This window comes from Ornithodoros turicata, chromosome 7 (genome assembly GCF_037126465.1).
Source record: "Ornithodoros turicata isolate Travis chromosome 7, ASM3712646v1, whole genome shotgun sequence".
Taxonomy (NCBI): Eukaryota; Metazoa; Arthropoda; class Arachnida; order Ixodida; family Argasidae; genus Ornithodoros; species Ornithodoros turicata.
In genome coordinates this window covers 19510883-19528802 of record NC_088207.1, presented here as the reverse complement: position 1 = coordinate 19528802, position 17920 = coordinate 19510883, and the positions used below count along the sequence as shown (strand labels likewise).

The 17920-nt window shown below is 44.6% G+C and overlaps 1 protein-coding gene across 1 annotated transcript in view; it reads left to right on the top strand.

Annotated features, from left to right (window-relative positions):
• The window catches only part of LOC135399637 (N-acetylated-alpha-linked acidic dipeptidase 2-like), a 36123-nt gene that overhangs the window by 16976 nt on the left and 1227 nt on the right, over window positions 1–17920 (top strand). The window contains exons 9-16 of the mRNA XM_064631357.1: window positions 1122–1205; window positions 2466–2548; window positions 4692–4810; window positions 6572–6719; window positions 8333–8397; window positions 8467–8555; window positions 11378–11459; window positions 12489–12741. Coding sequence (XP_064487427.1) covers window positions 1122–1205; window positions 2466–2548; window positions 4692–4810; window positions 6572–6719; window positions 8333–8397; window positions 8467–8555; window positions 11378–11459; window positions 12489–12741 — 923 coding nt within the window. The remainder of the gene's footprint in view (window positions 1–1121; window positions 1206–2465; window positions 2549–4691; window positions 4811–6571; window positions 6720–8332; window positions 8398–8466; window positions 8556–11377; window positions 11460–12488; window positions 12742–17920) is intronic.

Genomic DNA, 17920 nt, shown 5'->3' with positions numbered 1-17920 from the left:
GTTTTCAACAAATCAGGACAGATAACGATATCATTCGAGATAATGGTTGGCTAGGATCGTGCTGTGCGGTGAAGTTCATTTTTAAGTGTGTGTACAATACTTGCTGAACTTCAAAACTTGTTGCTGAAATGATTGCTGGTTCTTCCTGTCGAAAACTCGTACACCGGGTTTTACTCCTTACTTGTGCCGTATCTTAACCACGTGCGGTTAAGATCGCCACTGTACCTCTCCTCTGCCGTCCTCCTTCTCCTGTACCTCCTCACACTTTTACCTACTAGGCTCGTGTGCCTACACTCTAAAAACAGAACTTCACCGCATAGCACACTGTACACCAACCGTTGCCACGAATGATAGGGTTATCGCTTCTGATTCGAAGAGAGAGGGGGCGTACGCCTTTTTGTGGCAGTTTGGATATATGAAAATTGACACAAAAAGACGTACGCCTCCCTCTGTCTTCCAATCAAAAGCGATAACCCAATCATTCGTGGCAATGGTTGGCGCACTGTGTGCTATGCGGTGAAGTTCTGCTTTTAGCGTGTAGGCTATGCTACATAGATAACAGAAGGCATCCGCACTCTTTCAAATGACGTCACGCACTTTGCCCTACCATCGCTTTTAACGATCGATACGTGAAGTCACCGAAATAGCGAAGGAGAGAAAACCTCCCGCATTGAAAATATATGGCAGCTGGTCTACACTCTTAAAAATGAACTTCACCGCATAGCACGCTCCTAGCCAACCATTATCTCGAATGATATCGTTATCTGCCCTGATTTGTTGAAAACAGGGGGCGTACGCCTTTTCTGTGACAATTATGAACAGCATAAGTGTCACAGAAATGGCGTACGCCCCCCGTTTTCAACAAATCAGGGCAGATAACGATATCATTCGAGATAATGGTTGGCTAGGAGCGTGCTATGCGGTGAAGTTCATTTTTAAGAGTGTAGGTGCGTGACGTTATCGAGAGAGATTGCTGAGGTCGTTTGTTATCTCGATGGCATTGGCCTCTTACCACCTCACGTGGCGGTCAAATATTACCTCCCATTTTTATACTTCAATTACATTGTCGTGTGTGCTAGATTGGATACCTTGGCATAGCGCTAAATCGTTTCCTTCTCCAGGGAGCTCAATTCTAACGCCTGTCCAGATAAATGGAAGCCACAGTTGTCGATTCCCTGCAACATTGACTCTTCTAGCGACTTGCAGTAAGTACATTATCTCTCATTTAATATTGAACGCATTCTCAGAGAAGCACGAACCCTGAACTTTTTTTCTCTCCCATCACCTTGGCATCCACTCTCCGTCTTCTCTCTCTGCTTGCTGATATGTAATTGCTCTAAATATAAACGGGGCGATGGCCGTTATGGAATGACTCAGCAACATACTAACTTCAATTGTATACATGCCCACAAACAGCATATCCACCGCTGAATTGGGAAAGGAAAGCGAGGGAACAGTGTAACCACTGACTGAGGCTGCGATTTCTTTCCTATTTACTTGTGACTCCCCAAACTTTCATTCACCTGAGAAAATTTTGAAATTGCATCCGAAAGTGCACATTCGCTAATGCAGGGTCGGTCACGACTTACCTCAGTGGGACCCTAAATTGGATTCTACCTATGTTACTGTAGTGCGCACGTCCATTGATACTGGGACACCTGCACTCAAACGAATGCGTGTTCATCGCCGATGCACCTCCTTAGAAGTTGAAAAAAAAAAAAGTGCACCGTTCCTGAGAGAAAAAAAAAAACTTTGCCTCTTACCTCACATATGAGTTCTCTAAATTCCGAGTCAAAGCAGCCAGAAGGTGACGCCTAACATTCCTCGAAAACCCCTTCGAGTCTACCAGGAGTCATCGTGCGCAATATTTTCGCTGCACGGTGTATTGTTATTGCACAATCAAATTTAGAAAAAGGTCTGCGCGTGTGGATCATTGAGGCCCGGCCCGACATCCTGTCGTGACGTAGGAAGGTCCGTGCGACGTGCTTCTATTACGGACACGGCGCGGCGTACTCCGTACGGCACGAATTGGCGTCATGCCCTCATCTCATAACGGGCTTTCTGGAAGAGGTGGAGGGCTACTGCAGATCAAAGACCTCTCGTTCGCCCTGATACGTGCCAGTTGCGATCGTCATTATTGCGCAAGGATACATGTCACACCCTTGTCACGCGGGGAGGTTTCAATAACCGTTAAAATAAACGGCCAACGAACATGCGCGTAGCTCCAGCTATAGGTGTAATGTGTCAACCTCTCAGGCAGCATTGGATCCGATGCTCTTTGAGAAGTTGACACGTCACACGCATGGTGGCGCTGTGCCTATGTTCGACTGCCATTGGCTTGAGTGATAATTGAAAACTGCTCTATATGCCGCAGCTAAAAACCAAACATTGTGCGGGTGGGGAGGGCCTACCTGCCCCTATGCACTCTATTTGACGTCCGTTGCACGTTGTACTTCTTTGTGCAGGCTCCGGGTGGCTGTATACAACAAGCTTCAGAGCACAACGATAACGAACATCGTTGCGACCATCAATGGAAGCAAAGAAGCTGGTACGCTGGTCTTTGAGTATGATCATTGGTTGGGGAACGTGCATTGAACGTGTGATGTCGTCTTTGCGGCCTGTGTTGCACACACGCCTCTATGTGTAACACACGTAAAGCAAATACAACGGAAGCTTGTTCGTAATGTGCCCTGGGGACAACACATACCGGGTATTTTAGCTAACACATCACAAAAGGCTGCTAACAAATCTGCTTCTCTGAGAATCTCGGAGTTGCGTTGTTTATCTGTATAGAACTGTATCTGTATCTCTATATTGTCAAATTTTAAAACTTTGTATTTTATTTAAAAATGTTAATATTTTGTTAAATTGTAAAATTACTCGAATTGAACTGTGAAGTTTGCAAAGTTAGCGTAACCCCTTCTAGCCCCAGCTTGAAGGGAATAGCTTACGTATAGCTAAGTACGTGTGAGTACTTGGTAAGAATATGTTACCTCGCCTTACATTGGCCCATTTCCAGGGTTCAGTTCAATAAATTACATCTCGCTTAAATAAAATTTGATGAAGGTACTTAGTAGGTGTAGCACAAGTTCACGGAAGATGAATACCGTTGACTTCATTACTTACAAATGCGTAACAAGTGCATTCTTTAGCGTTCCTTTGTGACGCTTTAGACGAATACACCATATGTGAACGTTTTAATTCATTGTTGCGATACATATTTTTTTTATATATATAAAACGAAAAACTGTCAGTGTAACGTCTATGCTGTTCAAGTTGCTTATACGCAGGGATCCGGGTTTTCAGATTTATCCGAAAAACTCCGAAAAACATACGCCAGTAAAATGTAAGGTTATTGGGATTTATCTGAAAAACTCCACTTTGGAGTATATTAGTAACCGAGAGCTCAGCAAGGAAAGCGATGCCCTGCACTCTAAGAAAAAAAATGAGTACCTTTACTCCTTTTGGGGAGTAATTGCATTGCCACAAAAAATAGTCCCTTTCGGGAGTAAATGCACGGGAGTAAATGAATATCACAGAGTGAAGACCGCATTTCACGCGCTGTTGTAAGTGTCCCAGGTACATAATTGGTGCGCATGCATGAAAATACTTTGAAGCAAACCGTCAACGGTGATATATCGAGTGATATAAAATCTTGCGCCATACTAGGGCACAATTTTGCGAAGAAAGATGCGCTAACTGTTTCTTACTCTGTGTGGCTGGAAAATTGCTACGTTTTCTGAGTTATACATCCTTATGTCGTTCAAATTGACCAAGGGCACATATTTACGTAGACTGTTGCATTCAGGAGACCATTCGCGAAGTTTAGTGACAATTTGCAGTCCTGGGGAGTAAATGTCGGGACTAAATGTTGGGTTAGGGGAGTACAATGGGGAGTAATTGCAAACTAGGGGAGTAAAATGGGGAGTAATTGCAAACTAGGGCAGTATAGAAGCTGTAATTACTCTCTGTTTTACTCCTTTTTTTCTTAGAGTGTGATTCTGAGTTGACGGTGTTCGTTTTCTTTTGAGTCGAGACTACCTAGCCAGGGTAGCAGCGCTCGCAACAAGGAAGGGGCGTTTTGTGGTCACAAACCCACTGTGCAAGAGTCTCGCGCGTAATGCGTGCAATACCATCCTTGCCCAGAGGCGCCTTGACATTGAATCACTTAATAAGACAACTCGTTTAGCGCGTATACTCGACACAAGGACATTTGGAGGTGATCTCAACCATTTCCCAGTACTTTAACTATCTCGAAGTTCTGCAGCACAGCAGTAAGCGTCTTTCAAGACAGCTTCTCTTGCATTTTGTGAGTACGTCGCTCGGTCATTTTTATTTTCCCTCCGAGTGCAGCGTATTTAGTTTCTCGGAATATAACGCACTCCAAGAAACATTATTTCCTAATATGCCAATAAATAAACTGTGACGTTATGGGAAAAGGCCACGAAACTTTCGCAGTACAAAATATGGAGCGCCACAACAGTCTGAAAAGCGCACTCAAATCCTCTTGATCCTGCGCTGCGGAAGTTCTTCGTAATGAGTTATAGATGGTGTCAAAGTTTCTGCAGCGAGTGATTGCTGTGAATCTGCTTAACAGAGTGAAAGGTTCCCATGCGATCGACTGAGACTGTATGCAGCTTGCTTACTCGCGTAACTAGCGCACTTCTTATTTGCATGCATGCCATGAACAGACCGCCTTGTGATGGTGGGCCACCATCTGGACTCCGTCACCAAGATATCGGCGTCAGATCCCTTGCTGGGCATCAGTCAGCTCCTGGAAGTGACACGAGTCTTCGGACATCTACTATCAGTAAGCAGAAGCCCATTCATATAAACCGCGTCAGATTCTCTGAACCGGTTGCTGACGCGAAATGAACAGCGTTTATCTCGTGACAAGAATTAATTTGGTAATACCGGATGTAATGTAAACGTTTCGATTTTAGGCTTGAGCTCATACCCTTAGAAAATATTTTGGACGGTTGCAGATATTCGGTTACATGTATTATGCGCTATACAAGGTGTCCCAGCTAATTGCGAACATATTTTTTAAATGTATATATATATATATATATATATATATATATATATCACTTTTTCCGAGACGAAATCAATTGCATTACAGCATAGGCTGAAGGGCACTCCTTAGGAGGCCATTAGCAAACTCCTAAGTCAACTTGAGAAGGGTTGAGGATTGGGCTAGTTGGTAATGAGACATCTGAACTGAGAGCGCAAGATACACGGACAAAGAACGGAGAAACAGACAGGACGGGCGCTATAGCGCCCGTCCTGTCTGTTTCTCCGTTCTTTGTCCGTGTATCTTGCGCTCTCAGTTCAGATGTCCTAAGTCAATGTCTTAATTAACGATGAAAGATGAAAGTCACTGAAAAGGTTAGCCAGCTGTAGGACTCGAACCCACATCTTCTGGATGGCCGGTCCAGGGCTCTACCAATTGAGCTAAGCTAATATTAATTAACTTTCAATAATAAACTTTTTAATTATGAAAGCTACGAAGTTGTCCCAATGAGAACATCTGATCCATTTGGTCATCTGATACCGGAGCCGTTTCCAGAACAAAAATCCGTTCGATAGATCGTCTGATCGATGAATGAACATCTTTTTTTTTTCTTTATTTTGTTCATTGCGCATCTTCGGAGACGCGTACTTCCTTCACCCCAATGTGAGAGGCTGAAAGAGCACACTATCGCCGCTTGCATCCCGGAAAATAAGAAGATTAAAAGATAACAGAAAATACAACCCAAGATAGGTTTATAAGTCCTAAACGTTGCCACACCAGCATTGGACAGCTGTTTCGGCCTTATTGGGCCTTCATCAGCATGCTGATGAAGGCTCAACATCTAGGTTCAACATCAACAAGGTTCTAGCTAGCCCATGTGTCAGGGGTATAAGACGCTATTGAATAATTGCGATATTGACTGCTTCTCGAACGTTTGTTTCGAAACCATCGACACACTGGGAGGGGTGGGCAGTTACTACTTGTTTTGCAGTTCAACAACCAAGCCGTTTTTGAAACCACTAACAGCTACGGCTTGGCGCGATGGAGTCGCTACAGTTCAACTCCGGGACGTCTCTTCTCACACATGCTTTATCACATCCGTAAGCTTTGTTACCTAGTGCCGTGTGGAATTTCAGGTACACTGAAACGTCAACGTGTTGAACAAACAGCAATAGCATCGCTGCCTTGGTACCTATCCTGCAACTTATGTTCATACTACCGGATTCGGAACTCCTATACAACTGATTCACGTCCACTCGTGTGCCGTACTCCATATCCCTATCGCCCATACTGCGAAAAGTAGCTATATATTCGTATGCTGCGGACGTCTGCTAATACGCGGATCTCCGTTCGTATCAGCGGATTGTGTAGGGCGCTATAATACCTAGGGCTTGGAAACGCTGAGCATAAAAGTACGAGATGTGGCAATTGACAACTGTTAATCTCGGGCTCCTTCAGAGCTACCATCACACACCTAGAGCGCTTCGATGATAACGCGGGCCACGCTTCTTTGAATGTCTGACATGGGAATAATGTTGAGCGTATATGTACTTGCAGAAAGGGTGGCGCCCCGAACGCACGTTGGTGTTCTCCCTATGGGACGGTGAAGAACAGGGCATGCTCGGCTCTACAGAATGGGTAGAGGATCACATGGCCAGCCTCAGGTCACGGGCTGTCCTCTACATCGGCACTGACGTGCTCTCTGGTACGCTACATTGTAACGCAACGGGGAATATACGTGCATTCAACGCCCGTGACATATCTTCCGCGTGGAATATGTGCGAAGGAAAATGCAATTCGTGGGTCCCTCTCCCTGTCCTTCTCTAGATGGACCACAACGCGCTCTTATCTCACCATCAAACGCGACTCACCAATCATCCCCGGTGATCGCTTGAGGAAGCCAATCCTGAGTACGCTCCGTATTGTCGGCCTCTTCCTGAGAAGGAGAGGGCTATTGCGATTCGTTTCGCTCGTAAATCAGGAGCGACGCAACCAACGAATTCAGTTCCCTTTGTACTATTGTCAAGGCAACTACAACTTTCATTTCGCGAGAAACACTTTTCACTTTAATGCCCCTTTGACACACTGCATGCGGAAGAAATACGCGCCTATGTGGTACTCATTGGGTTCTTTCAAATTCGGGAGGGAAAAATCGGTTGCTATTTACACACGAGAATTCGGGGAGAAATCTGGCGCTACGATCTCTGTTTGATAATGTCATAGGGGGAACTTTCGGATGAAACCAAAGGCATATGAAAAAAAGCCACAGCTGTGACACTGGCGCGATCGAGAAGCAATAATTTTTATACTCGTATTTCTTTTTTTTTTTTTTTTTCATTTCATTTCATTTCATTTATTGGAACATTTGTAAAAACCTGTACATCACAGGGTGGCCAAAAAGCAGCAAAAAAAAGCTGCTTGACTAGGGCACGACCCTTTATCACTCATCATTGATAGTTATATCAAAATCTAGCCGTAGAAAAACATATAAAGGAACATATACCCGAAATGCATGCACTGCACATTGGAAACAAATCAGCATAATCAGCCACACAATGCACCACGTATGCTTAGTGTCCTTAGGAAGGACAATGACACATCATTAACGTGCAAATTTAGTGCGGAAAACCTGTTTAGTATATGTGGAAGGCTATAGGTTAGCGACTGGCGTCCGTAATCTGTCCTCCTTTCTCTCATTTCTGTCCTCCTCTATTTCCGCTCGGAACTGGGGCAGTGAATGACAGCGGTATTCAAACACTTCCCCGAGCTCCACAAGAGCTCCTCTTTCACTATACTGCAGGAGGGGATTGTAAAAGGAGGACAAATAGGTTGTCACAAATAGCTCTCTTTGAATGATATTATGATTCACTTTTCCGACGGTTTATGTAGAACGACAAGTTGAATGACCGCACAAGGATTTCGGGTAGATATCGGGTTTTGACCCGAATTCTTAAAAACTGGTTCGGGAGGAACTGTAATTAAAAATTGGGTTTAACCCGAAAACGAAGAACACTACACTCTTAAAAATGAACTTCACCTCATAGCACGCTCCTAGCCATCCATTATCTCGAATGATATCGTTATCTGCCCTGATTTGTTGAAAACGGGGGGCGTACGCCATTTCTGTGACACTTATGTTTTTCATAATTGTCACAGAAAAGGCGTACGCCCCGTGTTTTCAACAAATCAGGGCAGATAGTGATATCATTCGAGATAATGGTTGGCTAGGAGCGTGCTATGCGGTGAAGTTCATTTTTAAGAGTGTAGGTACTCGGTATGAGTTGTGCAATACAGTAACGGGGCAACAACGTATTCCAGGGGACCGTTTCCGACCGAGGTCTTCACCGGCTATAGCGGCTTCAATCCGCCGCACGGCTTCAATTGTAAGTAGCACGTCGCATGATGTTGTAAGCCTACAACCGTTCCTAACGCTGTGGTACGTATGACTTCAGACTCCACATCACAAGGACATGGCTTTAACATTGCTAGACTCATGGTCTGCCGACCCCACGGCGAAGAAAAACACTCAAACGCAACCACTGTAAGTTGTATGCCAGGCGAATGGATTTCAGTTGTGTGCTTAATGTGTCTTAACGATAGCTCCAGACTGCGCAGAGAAAGAGAGCAAACAATACGGGGGTCGTACTGAAAGTCATGAGCAGTTTCTGTTTATTTATTCTCTTTTTTGTTGTTTTGTTTTGTTTTTTTTGTAAAGCAACGTGCTGTGCAAACAAAATGCAATATTTGAACCTTAGTTTTTTTTTTCTTTTTTATTTTTTTTTTATATAATCGCCGCTTCTCTGCACAAGTTTCTTCTCTCTACAGACGGCAGAAATCGGTTCCAACCTCCCGAAGACATTCGTGCTTGCTTTTTGGATTGCCTGCTTTGTCTCGTAACGTTGTCCGCGCAGCTGAACCTCCACAGATCCGAACAGATCCTCGTAGGGGGCGGTACCAGATAGGGGCTGTATGGTGGGTACGGAAGAACTTCCCAACCCATCTTCGCAACTGCTTCTGACATGAGGCGAACGGTGTGCGGGCGGCATTGTCACGCAGGAGTATCAGCTAGAGCTAGAGGAGTGTCTGGTATAGGTGAGGTTCTACCATGTCCTAGGGGAGGCCGCACGTTTAGAGGAAATGTTAGCTGTACAAGAGGAATTTATTTCTTTAGCATAAACGTAGTCTGCTTCTGCACTAGTCGCTGTTCAGGCAGACACTGCTGGGGCTGGGCCAAAATTAAGCCTTTTGCATCCCAGAAGATCGTGCCCATCACCTCCGCAGCTGACGGCAATGTCTTCTGAGTTGACGGAGATTAGAGATGACATCATTCCACGGTCTGCTGTTTCAGTCTCAAAACCAGCTTTGTCACAATGAGAAGCAGAAAGTTATCGCCTTCATGCGATACCGCTGCAGCACATCTGAGGCGACTTTTCTGTGACATTCCTGGTTTTCGGTCAATAACAGCGTGACCCACCGAGCACGATCTTTACTGTTGCCTAAGCTTCGAATCGTCTTCTGCACTGCATTATGCCCCATTCCAAGCGTTCCTGCTATACGTTGTCCACAGTCACACGACTGTCGTCTTGGATAATCGCATCCAGCACTCTCTCTTTGCCGTATTTTTTCTCTCCTTCTCTTTCACTTTTTCTCTCTTTCTCTTTCTCTCTCTCTCTGCCGTATTTTTTCCACTTACGATTGCCGATTGGAATGACCTTCCTCAGTCTTTAGTCACCTCGCCTAACCATCAAACTTTCCGTAGAAACTTGGCATCATATCTACACATTTAGTGGGGAAGCATTACCTCATGTCTTGTATGTGTGTGAAATTTTGTTATTACCTTAACTATTTGGTGCAGTGTTTGTGCTGTTTCATGTACTAATGTTGCATATACTGTACGTAGCCCCCTCATGTATCGCCCCAATGGGCTCTTTGAGGTATTTACATAAATAAATAAATATTCAATGAAAGCTGTACGAGGGCGACGGCTCGGAGGCTGATTTTTGATGCTGCTGTTGCCATATTTGAAAATTTTCACCTACGTCGATCCGAACACTGCTGGCACACATGCACACACCTCTATAAGCACGCTGGGGTCTATCGTAAATTTCCGCAGGAGGGTCTACTTCTTGAACGAGAAATTCGATAACAACATGCTGACGAAACGACATTCCTTTGTCGGCCATGTTGGTAGGAGTTCCACTGGTTGCGTGATGCAAGATTATGGCGTCTAAAGACAGTCAAGGGTAACACAACAACTGCCGCCACCTATCGCCGCAGTCCCCTTCGTCTGCTGCTGGCGGTTGGTTGTCGAAAAAGGTTGCTCTTTTATTTTTGGCACTAGCCTCGTGCCAATGAAATTACTTGAGTGAAATATGTGCTTGTTTGTGTAAAATATGTCAAAAACTACATCTGCAGTACTTTTAACTATTTGCACCGTGGCAAAATATGGAAAAGCCTGTACACTCTTAAAAATGAGGGGGGGGGGGTCGAGGTAGCTTGCCGTTGTTGGCCGCACTCAAGTGGGCATCGTCACGACTATAGCCAAAAAAAAAAAGGAAAAGAAGGTGGGAGAAAGGGGAGTTGAGGACTTCAAAGTGATGTAGAAGCAGGATGACCGGTACTGACCGGTACAACGTTCTCGCCCCTGATTTGTTGAAAACGGGAGGAGGAGCCTATTTTGTGCCGTGCATAATGGCCACAAAATAGGCTCCTCCTTCCGTTTTCAACAAATCTAGGGCGAGAACGTTGTCATTCGGGGTGATGGTTGGCTAGGAGCGTGCTATGTGGTGAAGTTCATTTTTAAGAGTGTAGAAAGGAGGGTGAAAGTGCTTACAGCGCCTCCCATTGCAGGTAATTGCGGTCGTGAACGGTCGATGTTGACCGCATCAGCATGTTCAAGAAAATCATAAGCACTGCGATGCAACAGCAATAACGTTACTTAAATTACAATGAGTGGGGAGTGTCATCACAAGGGGGGATACTATCTCTGGGGTCGCGACTACGGTCATGAGACGACGCTATGAGAGAGCCATATATCGCATAGAGAGTCACCACAGTGACATATCACACATTCCAGACATGTGTGGCCCCGTAAATAATGCGCACGACGCAGGTAAATGATGTGATGGCACGCGCCTATTGTGCGTTTGCCTTAACTGAAACGTAGCCTGATTACATGCTTGCATCCTTCCCATGCATCAATCCCATGCATCCTTGCATCAATCCCATGGGTGGATGGTACCTGGTGTTCGATCTTTGTAAACATTATTTAAGAGGAGCATGCATGGAACAGTGTAGCACTGTAAACATTAATAAAGCACACGGGTAGTTCAGAGCGTGTTTCCCTTACGTGTATCCTTGCAGCTCCTGGCCTATCGTAGGACGATCGGACGACGCGGCGTTCGTTTTCAGTGCTGGAGTTTCAACAGCCTTCATGCACTTTACGGTGAGAGGACGTTTCACTACCAGTGATATCGATTCTTAATTATCGTTATGGAGTTGTGATTAAATTCGTTCCGCGTTATGTCAAATTCTATGTTTGCTTTAAAATACCGATCAACTCAGTTTACAGCTTATTTGTTGAACCGCCTCAAATCTCTGTTTCGGCTGTCACGGAACTCACGCGTGATAAGACCGATACGCCTGTACCTGATATTAAACCGTATACAAGAAATAGGCCGTTTGGATTCCTGAACTAGCAACATTACCCAAGCGTTTCGTAATTGAGAAGTTACCCGTCAAAAAGAACTCGTTACGAGTTAAGTTACCGTGTAAAAATTAATTAAAATTAATTAATTAATTAATAATTAATTAGTTAAAAATTAAAAAATTATTAACGAAGTTCCTCAGCCTAAAATGTAACACAAAGTTACGGAGTTACTTTAAAAAAAAAGAACGAGTTGCTTCCGAGTTGCTTCCAAGTTACTTCGGACACAAAATAGCAGTACACAGGTGGACCGCGCGTGAGCAGTTGAGTTCGACCTTGAGTTGCCTGCGGAGGAGTGCAACACACTTAGATCGTTCCCGTTATGTCCAACAATTCGAACGCTTTGCATCTTACTTCCTGTGGGCGCACAATGGTTCAGTTTCATTTCAATGGCAGCGGTTCTTACTTCCTGAGTAGTATACTGTCATTGATTGAATACCACGTTCTGTGGCATAAAACGCCATGAAAGAACCGGAGGAAAAGCAAGAAAATAAGGACGTGAGTGAAAAACGAATTAAAAGTAACTTGGAACTTACCTTAAGTTACTTTAGCAAAGTTAACTTCAAAAGAAACGAGTTCCTCTGAAAGTTACCACAGCGCAGAAGCACCGAGTTAAGTTACAAATTACAAAAAAAAAAAAAAAACTTAGTTACAGTAACGAGTTACTTGTAACGAGGTACGATATTCCAGCGACCAGATCGCACCTGCGCAACTACGCAGAATTCATGTTATCCAACTTCTCTCATAGTACATTCTATTCCCTTTTAGCAGCGACCTGGTAAGGCCTTCCCCGCCCACCACACCGGGTATGACACATACGAGATGGTGGAGAAGTACGTAGACCCCGGATTCCTTGTGAGCCGCATGTCGGCGCAGATGATGGCAGGCCTGGCACGTCAATGGGCGGATCGCTCACTTCTGCCGTATGAGCTCAGGGAACTTTCCTACGAGATCAGGGTTGGACTGGATACCTTTTTTTCCAAGCACAAGAATACCATTAACTCTCTTCAGCTTGATCTGAGTAAGTTATGTTCGCTGCACCAAGTCTTACATGTACAGGGTTATTCTAGCAAACGTTACACATTTCAATCGCACCGTAAAAATAGAAGACTAGGTTTGGCCCATCCCAAACTTTGCAGACTGATAGCCATTTATCTGAAGTTTCATTCGAATTTTTTGTAAGCGCTATAGTCATGTAGAAAGAAGATTAAAAATAAAGCAAAATCTGGCCCCATGCATTTTCAATGGCCTATCCCACACAAACACCGCCATTTTTTCTTGTGTCTGCTCCACGTTCACATCACTTCACACAGGTAGCGCTGCCTACAACGATCTGACAGGCTAATTCTGACGTTATGCACCAATCCTCATGTTCCAGTCTTGTTCCATATGCTGGTGCCACCTGTGTGTGGTGAAATGAAAATGAAGCGCACACAGCAGAAAATGTCGGCTTTTGAGTGAGATAGGCCATAGAAAATGCATGGAGTGAAATTTTGCTTGATTTTTAATTTTTCTTCTACACTCTGAGAAAAAAAGGAGTCGAACGAGAGTATTAGGCAATTTTACACCCCTTGATGCAGTTTAACTCTCACCAAACACCATTGCAACTCCCTGTTTCTGCGTTTCTATGTTTTCATGCTCTAATAACTCCATTCAACCAGCGCTTTACTCCGTGGTAAGAGTTGAGCGCGAGGCGTCTTCATATTCTTGGACCGTTTTTGTTCTTTTCATTGCGTAGTCTAGCAACACTGACATCGTGCGGTCGTTTAGCGGTTGGCCGTTGTCGTGCGGGAACTTGAAACTGTATCAATGATGTTCTCAAAGCTGAATAAGATTATCTTCGAAGAACAACGTCGGCGTGCTGAAGTGCAATGAATGCCACAACTACAAATCATGTGTCTGAGTGTCGTCCTGTATGTACTTCAGGTAAGTATGCGTCCTGTGTTACGTACACGAATTATGAAAATGTGGTATCTGTTCACAGTTATGCTTCTTCCAGAGAGTTTCTTTTCGTAAGTGGACCTTTGTATCCTAAGAAGTCTAACTTCTTTGAAGAACAGGAACTTCAAATTGACGATAAGTGAAATCGTATTTTGGATAGGATGCTTTGTTAATTAATGTGAACAGCATTGCAGAATAGTCTGGCTTTGATGGAACGCACTGCAGATGACGAAGGTGGCAAGTTAACTAAAGGCTAGCATCACTCGGCATGTCTCTGGAATGAGAAGTCAACTGTGCAGGTTGTGGTAAGGAGGTACCCTGCACTGGTAAGTTTCAATGGGGTAGGTATTACCGCCGTTCTGTATTATCATTCACGTGTATCCTGACGACGACAAGTGGTGTCAGTGCAGGGGCGGATCCAGTCCGTGTCGCTTTTGTTGTTGTTGTTTGGGGGGGGGGGTTGTTTGTCGAAGCCCCTAAGTGGGGGGGGGGGGAGTGGGGATACTCCGCTGCTAAACCTGCTGTTTTGAGCCGGGGGGGGGGGCGATCGCCCAACCGTCCCTCCCCCCGGATCCGCCACTGCATCAGTGTTGAGTTCTAATGCTATTTCAGATTTACGAGTCGTTTGCAGGGCACATTGGGCAGACAGAGAAAAGAAAGTGCTGCTCCACCTCCACAAAGGATAGATGCACATTGCAAGGAAGACAAAGGGACTAGTTAGAGTAATGATCAGCTCATAAATGAGAATATTATTGATGAACAAGATAGTAAGTAACCGACATAGCACCAATCACTTTTTGCACGCACAGACATGATTCAAACCACTCATTTTCCTAGCATAGTTTGTTTGGCACAAGAAATTGTTAGTTATGAAAGTACTTGACTTATGATAACGTAACATATCGCCACTGCTCGGACTCCATTACCTATATTTATCTTGCAGATTATTACCCAGCATGAGTAATTCATGCCCTTGCTCATCTGCTGAAGGAGGTGCACCTGACCTTTTCACTTGTGTAAGTGCTCATCTTATTACAGGTGATTTACAATAGATATATTGGGAAGTGTATACACACATCTATTTTAGGCAAGATATTCTTGTAGGCTCCAAATTGTGAATTGCATATGACAGCAGTTTCTCATATAAGGCAACTACTCTTCTGCCAAGAAAAAAGAAAACTCTAAAGAGCATGTACTGCACTTTATGCCTCAGCCAGATGCACTTCAAAAGGCGCGTCTCCCCCTGCTTTCTCATGAAAAAGCAAAAAAGTGGGTGCCGATATGCCAAATTCCTATGCACTGATATGTTAATGTATAGCGACAGATTAACTTCAAATAACTGTTTTGTTTCCTGTTTGTAGGAGTTGGAAGTATATGCCAGGTGATAGTTGCATTGGGTGTGTGGCAACCTTATAATGGAAGAATGTACTTGTACCTGTGGCATCTTACCAGTTGTTTTCATAGGATCATATTAAGCACAGAAAGCTTCCTTTTTCTGTTCTTGCCAATTTGTATGAGAGACACAATAAATGTTTCTTATTGAGATATACTGTTTTGCAACACTTATTTGCATGATCTTCAAGGTGAGGAGACGACTGGAGTAATGTGCACTCCAGGTGAAGGGCATAACTTTTATGCCTTATGTAGCATAACAAGAACTCCCCAGTGGAGTTATGCTAGCCGCATGAACGGAGTTACTTTTACACCCGATATGCTGGAGTAAATAGGGAGCTGTATGGGAGTAACTTTTACTCTGTACCCTAGGAGTAAATTTTACTCCGTAGTTTCCGGAGTTGCAGATACTCTTCAAAAGGGGTGTTATTTTGCACCCCGGAGTTAGAACGTTTTACCCCCGTAAAGGAGTCGGTACGACTCCTTTTTTTTTCAGAGTGTACAGGACCATAATGCCCACAAAAAATCCCAACAAAACTTCAGACAAATGGCTACGAGTCTGCAAAGTTTGGTGTTGGATAAACCCAGTCTTCTATTTTTACGATGCGATCAAAATGTGTAACGTTTGTGAGACTAACCCTGTAGTATCTTTACTTCCTAGTTCCTACTGCTACTCTTCTGCCACAATTTTCCCTTCGCACTCTTCGAACATTGTACGATCCTAGGCAACCATCATATAGAGTAATATCGTTCATTCCTTTGATTTATTGAAAACTGAGAGCGTATGGCTCTTTTGGACATTTTAATTTTCGTGGGGACTGTCCGAAATAGATGTATTCATGTCCTGGTAAGTGTAGAAAGCCTCGAAAGTTGGTCGGAGCTCATATTAAAAAGACGAGCACACAAACGAGGACGGACAAACACGAAAGGCTCAAACTGGCAACTGAGGCCGGAGGCCAAGTCGCTTCCTGGTTCACAGTTCCTTTCACCCTCCCCCCACCCTTTCGTGTGCTCGTACAATAAACTTCAGTCGCAATTTCGTGTCTGCGCTGTTTGTCCTTCTTCCTTTTTGCGCTCGTAGATACGTACATGGATACGTACATGTCCCGTTTCCGAACAGGTTATGGGTCAAAACGTCATCATTCCGAATGACGATTGGTCACTGGAGGTGATATTATTAGGACTTTTCTGACGGTGTCGTCCATATGTGGATCGACAACTTGACAGCACATCCACAACACGGTCAACCGCACAAATTTAGAAATATGCGAAGTGGACTGCTCCATATTGTGTGCACCACGACCATTCGCACCTAGCCCCAGCGCCGATGACTCAGTTTCACCAAGCGGCCGCCTCATGTTTGTGGCGCTCAATACGGACCCCTCGGCAGACGACGCATGTCATGCGGATACCGTCGCTGCCGTCATTCGCGTTTGGCTTTGGCTGGTTTTCACACGATCGGTGGTGTTTGTCTCCAGTGCATGGTTTGTCAGACATGAGGCGTGATGCTGTACTGCACCGTCCCGCTTTGCAAGCCGAAGAAAGCAGTGTCGGACCCAAGTAGTTCCTTCCATAAGTTCCCCTCAAATGCTGCCCTACGGGAGAAGTTCCTGCAAATATATCTCGGGGTAGTGGCCTAAGTAACTGCATTGCGGTTGTTTCATTTGATATAAGGTGTAGTTTACGTAATCTTTAACGCATCTCTCTCTGAAACAACGAATGAACCATGGCCTCCGACAGACTACTCGATAGCTTGTACTGGCGATGTTAGTGGTCACGAAGTTTACGTGACCTTGCGCCTCCCGCGAGTGGAAAGGGAACATAAAGGGAGCACACACACACGCAAAAAACAAAAACAAAAAAACACACAGCCTGCCAAATCGCGTGTCTTGTGACGAATGTCGAATTGCTCGTGAGCACGTGAAGGATATGCTGGCTAAAGGAACAATTCAGTAATCAGCAAGTCCCTGGTGATCGCCAGCTTTTCTAGACAAAGAGAAAGAAGAAAGTTGGATATTTTGAATTTCGGAAGTTAAACAGTATCACCAGAAACGACGTGTATTCACTTACGAAAATTGGAAAAGCTCTAGATTATTTGCGCGGCGCATGCCTTTTGTCAACGGTGGATTTGCGTTCTGTCTATAGGCAGAGTTCAGTCGACGATAACGATAGTGAAAAGACAGCATCCTTTACCTTTCAAGGACTGTACAAGCTAAACGTCATGTCGTTGGATATGCAATGCACTAGCAAGATTTAAGCGAATGATAGACATCTTTCTCCGCTCCTATCGGTGGTATTTGGCTTTGCTGTCTGTATCGCGTTTTGATGTCGCGTTGATTGATGAACATCTCGCGTCTTGCTAGAGTATGCACCTGCTTTCCACCTGCAATATTTCGGTTTAAAGCTAAAAAAAAATGGTTGATTGGGTGATCACATTCTGTGTCACGTCCTCGACAAACACGGTGTATAACCCAACTCAAACAAGCTGCAGTCGTACGATATTTCCATGTAACCTGCCGGTTACGAGGTTACGACAGCTTATTTTATGTTTACTTCGGGATCTCTGGCGTCAGCAGCGCAAGGTGTCCCGCACGCATACTATGCGGCAGTATTTGAAAGGTCATGACATCCAAATGCAGTGGATCGCTGGCCACTGTGGTATTGCAGGCAACGAGGCTGTGGACGCTACTGCACGCAGGGCTCTTCAACTCAGGCGCGTCCCAACGATGTCCCTATATTTCACCAAGGGCGACGCGGAACGAATGCTGAACGAGCCCAAGCAACAAATGTGCAGGACCTCCTGGTTAACAGGATCGGCTTCTTCGGATTCGCTTCTGTACAAGGTCGACCCAGAGTTACGCTTTCGA